The sequence below is a fragment of the Buceros rhinoceros genome, unplaced genomic scaffold (genome assembly GCF_000710305.1).
Source record: "Buceros rhinoceros silvestris isolate BGI_N320 unplaced genomic scaffold, ASM71030v1 scaffold9837, whole genome shotgun sequence".
In the NCBI taxonomy this organism is placed as follows: Eukaryota; Metazoa; Chordata; class Aves; order Bucerotiformes; family Bucerotidae; genus Buceros; species Buceros rhinoceros.
Window position 1 is genome coordinate 23,576 of NW_010421583.1, and position 9,196 is coordinate 32,771.

The following is a 9,196-nucleotide window of genomic DNA, read 5'->3' on the forward strand; positions in this document are numbered from 1 at the left end:
GCTCTTCCTCTTGGTCTCACAGTTTCCTTACTATTTGCAATGAAATAAGCGATGCTCCTTTCCCCACTCCTCTTCCTCCTTTATCTCATGCTTCGAGGTTTCTAACGATTGCCTCTTGCAAAAGCCTTCAGAGAGGTACTTCACACCGCCAGAAGTGAAGTAACTGCAGCCTCTGACAGGCTGTGGCAGTGGGGCTTACCTGGGGCCCAGCAACATCGCTGGGATCAGATCTTGTAAGGCTAAGGTGGCCTACGTGCTTTTCATGGTGAAAGCTCCCAGGAGGAGTCTGATCTCTCCAGTGCCTTGAGGTCAAGCTAAATGTCTGCCTTTGGCAGTTGAATTTTATTGCTGCTCAGGAGATGGGTGCAGCCGCTTTGCTTGCTGCGCAGGCTGGCTTTTCCTTTTCCTTGGTAACAGACGCATCAGTGCAGGGCTTTCCACAGCCTTCCTCCCCCGAAAGCCGAACCGGCACTTTGCATCTCGTGGTTCCTGTTTTCCATCCAGAAGTAAACTGTGGAGTGTATGAGGGAGACGTGGGGTAGGAGCTGATCTGAGGAGGAGAAGCTGACCTTGCTTTGTACAGAATGGCCGGGCACTAACTTGTTTGTTTGCTTTTGGTCTGGCTACTGAAATAGCAAGTGCTGAGTTTCTCCCATAGGAATCCCGGCGGCGTTGGAAGCAGCTCGGTGAGCGTGCGGCTGTGAGGCAGCAAGTGCAGCAGGGAGCTCTACCTGGCGTGGGGTTTAGTGGAATATTTTGCCCAGAGAACCTCTCCCTTCATTGTCTATTTGTATTAGTAAAAGAATAACAAAGCCACAGAAGAAGTGTAGGCATGAAGAAACAGGAATGTTTTATCAGTGATAATTTACTGGTGCCTAAAATTGCCTTCCATGCTCACCCAGCGTTTTTGGAATTATGTGGCTGATTCTGCTAATAGCCGTAACAAGGAACGAATTAACTGTGCAGATCTGCACTTAGAGGGCTCAGATCTGCTCTTCCAGTGAGGTGAATCAAAAAAGGCATCACCGAAGATGATGTGTACTGATAGCACGAGAACAGAATCAATCTCCTTCTACAGACTGTGGTGTTAGCTTGGCTCTTAGGTTGTCCGTGTGTGTATACAGAAAGCAACCAGAGGTCCTCCCGTGTGTTTGCGTGCACGTCCGCACGCTTCAGCGCGTTGGCAGATACAGAGGTTTAGAAATCAGCGGAACGTTGTTCTGCAGTTCAGGATTACCGGTTTCCCATTATACATATGTACTCTTACGAGAAATGTGCTGTTGCACATGGATGTTTCTTCACCACCATAAGCACACATAAAACAGTTCTACGAAAGTTCAGTGAATTTAAGGCTGCACCTTGATCTCAGTAAATAAGGACTGGGAATGACCCTCTGTGAGCCTTGCCTGGGATCTGCTGGATAAAGGCAGGTTGGTCATTTCACTCCTTCTCCATGCAGTAACTCTCTAAACAAACACCACCAGACCCAAATATTTGCCTTACTCCGTTTCAAAGAGAAAACTAAGTCAATTACTCCCACCCTGCACTGTGAAAGCTGGCAATTTCTCGCTGTGATGAATCAGACTGGGGAGCCAGTTAACTTCCTTCTGGTGCTTGAACAAAGATGTTCCACTCCTGTTTTTTTAGTGCGATAGCACCTGTAGCAACTGCTACAAATTCATTCTCCACGTGTCAGGCCCCTTTCGCCATCTGGTATTGGATGCCCCCTCCAGTGTCGGTTCATTGAGATCACTGGGTTATGTGTGTGAGAGTTGCAGGGATGTGGCACGCGTGTCCTTTACAGAGTCAGATCTGAACAGCTCTTCTGTCCCCTAAGACCACTGCAGGCACAGCTCCCGGGACAGCAGTCACGGGAACGCGCTCGCGTTGCGCTGGATGCTCTTGCGGTGGAAGCGGAGTCTGACTAATGTGCTTTCTTGGCCCATGGAAGCAACTCCTGCTTCTCTGCAGCTCCAGCCAAATCCATACGCGAGGCAGGCCAAAACAAACAATAAACATTTCTCTCAGAGTTTATTTTAGTCTGAGTCAGATAATCTGCTGCGAGTTTGACTGCAGACTGCTTCCCTGCCATGAGGAGAAGCTGCCTGGTGTTTTACTAGGGGTTTGCCTGTTCTGTAGCATCCAAGGAACAAAACGAAGCTAAATATGGAATCTATAAGCATCCAAGCGGTTGTTCTTTAACAGTATCTTAGTGACTTAGGCCTGCGGCGGGTAGAAAAGCTCTGGAGACCCATATGAGGGTTTCCTCTGCACTTGTATATAGGTGTATAGGGCTGCAGGTTTTTAAGACCGGGGACACTGCTTGGTCCCATCTAGGAAGTCTTTGGGAGTAGTAGGGGCTGTGATGGATTGGGGCTTCTCAACTCAAACAACAGGAGATGCTGCGTATCAGAGCATCAGTGGCAGATGGAGGCCATTAGGATCAGCAGAGCACAGGGAGGCCGTGAGCACAGGCTGAGTCAAGACGAGTTAGGAGAGTTCAGCAGTGAGGACAAAGGGCATCTTCACGTCTCATACTGACTGTTTTGCCTCTTGTGGGCATCAAATGCTGAGGGAGACCCACCCTGGAAGGTGTGTTCTGGGGAGGTAAGGCACAGCCTTGCACATTTTTCCAGATTTGTTCTCGTCCGTGTAAGCTTGTGCTTTGTCGTGGGCAGAGGTGACTGTTGAGAGTGCTGAGGACTTGCTCAGGGTCTGCTTTTCTTACCTTACAGCCTCTGGCCAAAGGAGCTTTTCTCCGGGGGACAGGATTAAACCTGGCAACAGGACGTTTCACAGCACCCGTGTCTGGCATCTACCAGTTCTCAGCCAATGTCCACGTTGGTGAGTGTTGTCCACAGAAACCTTTTCTGTACTGCTTGAGAGGTGCAGAAAGTAGCTGGGGTTTTGGCTTTTTTGTTGTTGTTGTCTGCAGAGTTCTCTCATGTATTCCCACTCCTCTCCCTGTTCAGTACAGAAGTCACGAGGTTACTGGTGTCCCTGTTAAGCCAAACACCAGCAACTGGTGGTCTGCTATGCTGTGAAAGTGCTTAATTTCTTCCACTGCTTTCCGCAGACCACAGTGAGTTGAAGAGTAAAGTGCAGCTGCGAGCCAGAGATAACGTCCGCGTGTTGATCTGCATTGAATCTCTGTGCCACCGATACACGTGAGTTAACGCAGCACTGTCTTGGCAGTTATTTTTTGCAGATGGGCCAATGTTTCAACCAGCTGTGGAAATCAGGTTCACCAACAGCAAATTTTATATGATAAATGCTTGAAGAGACTGATTCCATCTGTCCCTTAAGTTTTACGTGGGTTTTTTTAATTCTAATTTTTAACCTTTCAGTCTGGTCTTGAAATCCAGGATGCATGTTGACACAGTGATTTTGGGACAGCCCAGGCCTTTAATCACGGGGTGGAAGAGGCAGGAGCGGGACAGAACGATCCTGTCCTCTTTACGAGTAGCTCTCACAAACTGCCTTTGCACAGAGCAGAGTCCTGTTCCCGTCCTTTGTGTAGCAAGGACCAGTCAGATATTCCAAGAGTGAAAAGCAGGCCTCCCATCCTGATGCCCGCTCTTCGTTGTCTTCCAAGGACAGTGCCTGTCTATCTTTTTCTCTCCTTTGCTGCCCATTCAGTCAACTTCACAGTAATATTACAAAAGACTGGATGTCAGTCTCTGATTGCTTTCAACGTGACTTCAGCCTTGCTTCCTTGTTCTGGGAAACACTAGCACAAGAGTTGTCTGAGTAGGAGGCTTCCCTGTGGGCCATGGAAACTCCTGTGCCTTCCTCAGGTCTTCCTGCAGGTCTTTTTAGCTGAAAGCTCCTAGAAAACTACTCTGGTTTTAGCTGGGATGTGTGAACAACCCCTTTGTCACGTACAGCCCAGGCAGGTTTATTTGAGATTAACTTGCCATCTGAAGAATTTATAGCTGCATTCTCCAAAGAACAGTAACAGTAAAACCTCTTTTTTCTTCTTAGACAGAACTGCCCCAGATGTGAATTGTTTAGCTAAAGCTCTCTGAAGTCTGACTCAGAGTTTTCATCAGTTGTCCAGGGTCCCGATTTATGGCTGGTTGTCCTGCGAGGCTGTCCTGAGCTGAGGGAGTTGGACAGCAGCGGGAGTAACGCAGCGCTGGCTCTGAGAGAGACATCTCTCTCTCGCGTGGTGGGTGAGAGTGTGACTGGTCTGTGGCATGGAGGGAAGCTGGGTGGAGGGATGGGAACCTGTCCGGACAGACACTCTGCTGGCACAGGCTGAGCTGCTACCTGTGCTTATGGAATTTCCTGGGGATGTCGGCGTACACAGGCATTCATTTGAGGGAGCTGAAAGAGCCCTGAGGGCTTTCGGCTGAGAGAGATGGAAACTCAGAGGCAAGGAGACAGTTGGAGTAGAAGAGATTAACGGTGGGAAGTTCCCACCCAAGTTAGGCTTTTGGCAGGATATGACACAGACTGAGCTCTGCTGTCGAGGTGGTGCCAAGCGGCTTGCTCTCGCTGGGCCAAATTGCCCCTACCTCTTAGGCACATTATTTCCTCGCAAAGGGGCTGGAAGCAGCACGTTTGCACTTGCTGGGTTTTGTCACCGCCACTTCATGGGAGAAAGTGAGAAAAAGGGTTGGTTTTCTTGGGAAAACAACTGGGTCTGCTCCCAGTGGCTAGGCAGATTTCGGAAGAACCAGCCAGGCACGGAGCTCTGGGCTTTCGCGTTGCTTTGGAACTGAGCTGGGGGTTGTTGAAGTCTCAGGCACCTCCTTCCACCCCGGATCCTGTACAAAGCTGCTGAGTTAGAGTTCTGTTTAGAGGATGCCACAGCGAGCAGCTGTCCCACATCTCGCTACCGCAAGGAACGCGATGGCTTTTAGAACACGGTATTACAGAGGAACAGTGCTTGAGGGCTGATCTGGAGCTCTCCACTGAATCGCAACTGAAGCTCAAGTTATTTATTTATTTATTTTGGCTTGTGTGTGACCCCTGATCCAGATGTCCTCTCAAAAGAGTTTTCAGCTGTAGAGCACATTCTCTCTTGTGCAGGCTGACTGCAGATATTGGTAAGGTGAAATAGGCCTTTTATACCTTGAAAATGAGCGAGCTGGTTTTGGCAGAACGCACACAGTGAGCGCTTTGCAGAATGACAGAAGTCTAAGCTACTGTGGTGGTCAACAAACGGGGATAACTGGTGTGTAGATGAATCTAAAGGGCATGTTTAGCTTGTGTTCAGGGGTGGGGGATGGAGACTACAGCACCTTGAGAAAGGTCTCTGCGAGAGATGACGGCTGCCAGTTCCTGCTTCCAGCTGAGCTTTGCAGTCACAATCCCCTATGCTTGTGGGTCTTTCACGGGACGCTACAGTGAGGACAAGGTTCTACCGTTCTCCTTTCACAGGGCAGCTGATTTCTGCTAGAATCCAGTCCACAGCCATCCCTTTAGCACAGACAGGCACCAGAACTGCCAGGTCCTATTGCCAGGAAGGTCCTGACACCCTTGTAGTTCCACATCCATCGTTGTGACTGCCTTAGGTGTTTAACCTGTTTATTTTTCTTTTGCTGCTGTTTAGGTCCTTGGAAGTGATTGCTGGTCTGGAGAGTAACAGCAAGATCTTCACGATCTACGTGCATGGCTTACTGCAGCTGCAGGTGAGCCTGTGCAGACCGGGAGTCGTGCTTCTAGCGTGATTGGCAGGCTGGGACTTATTTACTGGCAAGGCTGAACTCTCACTAGGAGCTGGAGAAGTTTTTATTAACCTCCTTCCTAAGGTTAACGAAGTTAAGTGCCTTACCCCTGGGGTGGCTGGAGAGGATCTGTGGCAGGAACAGGGACAAAAGGCAGACTTGTGCTGCACGTTCTGTGCTTAAAGCCACAGAATTAACCTTCCCTCTAAGAAATGACAGTAATTATTTTTCTTTCTCCAGCCTCCCCTTGCCTTGTCAGGGTGGCAGTTGTGTTTCCTGTTTCATAGGGGGGAATCCGAAGCACAGAGGGACACGAATAGTTCCCCCAAAAGATGCTAGTGCAGTAAGGATCTAGTTAGGCAATAAACCCGTAACACAGCTTCTCTGAAGAAAGTGTCTCCCACCAGGTCAAAGCTGCAGTGCTGCAGCACAAATATTTGGTCAGATTGTGTTCCCAGGAGCCACAGAAAAGGGCAGGAGGTTTCTGGGCTTAGTTCATGGTAGCGAAATGCTTTTTTCCTCCTTTCACTCTGCAGGCTGGCCAGTACACCTCCATATTTGTGGACAACAGCGCTGGAGCTCCCATCACCATCCAGAACGGATCGGATTTCATGGGCATGTTAATGGGTGCGTAACGCCGCCCGCAGCAGCGCCGCGGGGAAGGATGTGAGTTAGAGCCTGCAGCGTGCATTGACTGAAGAAACCATTATCTGGACCCTTGAAGACTGCTTCCTGCAACCGCTGGCATCTTCCTAAACCAGCAAAGAGCCCTTCCTTTCACAGGTGCTTCAGCTTGCTTCCAGAGGCTGCTGCTTTTCAAGGTCCACACCGATTCGTTCACCAGAAAAAAATATACTTTTATAATTCAGAAACAAACTCTGTGATATTTAATTTGTGCTTCACCAGATGCTCACTGAACAACACACCGAGGCTGGGAATTTGTAACGCTATGACTTTGTTTCACAATAGCACTTGTAATCAGCGCGTCTTTTGGGATCAGTTGTGGGGTGTTTGAGTTGGTAAATGAAGGATTGAGAGGAGAATTAAAACAGTGACTATGTTCTCTGTGTTGTGGAGGAAGGAGACGAGGCTTTGCCAGCCAGACTGCTTTTCCCATACAATTGTAAATGTACAGGCCCTCTCTCTTGCTCAGAATTGGATGTATTTGACAAGAAGCCTGTTGAATTCTCAGTACCTGCTTCACAGACGGGAACCCAAGTCTGAAATTCTTAATTGTGGCTCTTTATATCTAAATATTCCCTTGCTCTGATGAATACCTTGCTGCCTGTGCAGTTTTGGCTTTAGGAAAAGGTAAGGCTGAGGGCACCAGTTCTAGTGAACTCCCTTACTTGTGTTCTTATGTTTTAGTAAGATACATGTGTGGTTTGGCCCTGCATCACATAACCAGCATCCTCTCAGGTGCCATAGAACCGTTTGTGAGGGTGTCAGCTGTGTCACACCAGCTGTCAAAAGCCTGGCAAAGACAGCGGGGGTAGCAGCCTCCCATCAAATACGGCACCTGGTTGGTGCTTGTTGAACTGCAGCGGAATAATGAAAGAAAGCACAGGGCAAGGCTTACCTCCCTCAGGGGGCCAGGGGCAGAGGGAGTCTATCTGAGCTCCACGTGGGGGTGGAAACTGCTGTTGAAGACCATCCAGTGAATGTTGTCTGAATTTCTAGAAATCTGTTGGCAAATGGAAGTGAGTGAGGTTGAACCCCTGAAGCACCTTTCATGGAGCTCCAGGCTATACGCTCCTTCAACAAGCTAAAAGGGTGTTGACATTCCTTGGGGTGAAGGTGTTACCCAGGGTGGTAATATCCCTGTGATCAACAAAACCCACATTCATTCCATGTACCTCTGTAGCTCTCCCTTTCCACAGACACCCGGCCCTTTCGTCGGTTCGCCTAGCTGAGATGTAACAGTGTCATAAATTGATGCCAGCAAGGCCCAAAAGGGAGTCCAGGTGTTGTTCTCAAATGTCTGCCACGAATGGAAGATACCCCTTCTACGGTGTCGTAGTTTTTGATCAACTACGCTATCCTTTGCGGTGAAAACAAACACTGCTGGGGACAGCAGAAGGCAGGACAAAAAGTCCTCTGCTGCTGGGTCTGTTGTTCAGGGTGATCCCTACGTGATGTTTCTACACGCTCCGGTAGCACTGGTGGTGTGCAAAGATGGTTCATGTCAAGAGCTGCGGGAAAATCTGCTGTAGCACAGGCGTGGCTGATGCTGACTTTGCTCATCTCCGTTATAAATCCCTCGAGACAGATCTTCAAGGTAGTAAGTGGTGGTTTTTCCTTTGCGAAGAACATATTAAAGTGATACCTATGGGAGGAGGAAGGAGCGGGCACAGGAATCGTCGAATCGCGCAGGTCAGTTCCCCTTTCTGGTCAATGGAATGAGGTTGTTCTAGCTGGGGCTGTGAGACTGTCTAGAATACACGGTGTTCATACAGTCATTCTCGCTCCACAAAACACGCCAGAATCCCCCCGGCTTTGCGGTACACTGGGGAGAACGGACTCTTAAGCTGAACCCAGGTGCTCTGCTGGCAGAGGGGAGCCGGCAGCTGGCGAAAGGCGCAGCAAGGAGCACCAAGTCCTTCCTGGAGCTTCAGACAGCGTGTAACATCGTGAGCACCACCACACCCGTCAGTAACGACCGGCTCTTCACACTGCAGTAAGCGAGTGGGGGCCGGTGGCCGTATCCCCGCGCGTATTACTGAGCTCTACTGTGCTGTGTGAATATTTGTAATAAATCGGGCTGTTTCTTGCATGACTTACAGCGACGTACTCGCAGCGTGGTGACATTCAGCATATGTGGTTCATTCTATGGGCTCTTTGAACCAAGTCTCGCTGCTCTTGGAAAATCAGAGTTGAACTATTTATTTTGATGTAGAACTAAAATGTTTGTCAGACTGGTTTGGGATTTGTGACTCTTCTTTTCCCCTTCTTCCCTGTGTTTTACTCTCATGAACTCAGTAGGGGATGAATTCTTCTGCCTTTATATGAGTTCCCCCTTATTTGCACAAGGAGTCCTGTCCTGCCCGGTGTTTCCCAGCCGGTGGAAGTCGTCTGGGTGTGTTGTCGGCCGGTCCCGAGGAACACACAGGGAAAGGCTTCAGCCTCCCTCGCAGGCGCGATCTGCCTGTGGAGGGTGGCAGGGGAAGAAGCGCAGCTCTGTCTTGGGTGTCTGTCTGGAAGCCACGTTGCCTTTCTGCTCTGGCCAGCAGAGAGAGCTTGTGGCAGACCCGGCACTGGGGAAAGGAGCCACGTTAGCAGAGGAAGTGGGCATCGTGTCTCTTGATTTGCCCGAGTCGCTGCCACCACTGGAAAGCTGCTGGGGTTTTGATCAACTCTTTTTACCCCAGGATAGCGGGTTGTCCCTTAAGGAGCTTTCCTACACATGACCAAGGTCTTGTAGCCAAAAGATTTTTCTTTTCTTTTTCTTTTTCTTTTTTTTTTTGGAGTCTTTCAGCTCTGAATGCTCCCAGGCTGCAGTTCCCTTGTACCCTGGGGCTACA

General features: G+C 49.4%; 1 protein-coding gene across 1 annotated transcript in view; it reads left to right on the forward strand.

The window, feature by feature from the left end:
* The window catches only part of FAM132A (family with sequence similarity 132, member A), a 16,848-nt gene extending 10,332 nt beyond the window's left edge, over positions 1 to 6,516 (forward strand). The window contains exons 5-8 of the mRNA XM_010139726.1: positions 2,736 to 2,844; positions 3,077 to 3,167; positions 5,561 to 5,639; positions 6,212 to 6,516. Coding sequence (XP_010138028.1) covers positions 2,736 to 2,844; positions 3,077 to 3,167; positions 5,561 to 5,639; positions 6,212 to 6,310 — 378 coding nt within the window. The 3' untranslated portion in view covers positions 6,311 to 6,516. The remainder of the gene's footprint in view (positions 1 to 2,735; positions 2,845 to 3,076; positions 3,168 to 5,560; positions 5,640 to 6,211) is intronic.
* The last annotated feature ends 2,680 nt before the right edge of the window (positions 6,517 to 9,196 follow it).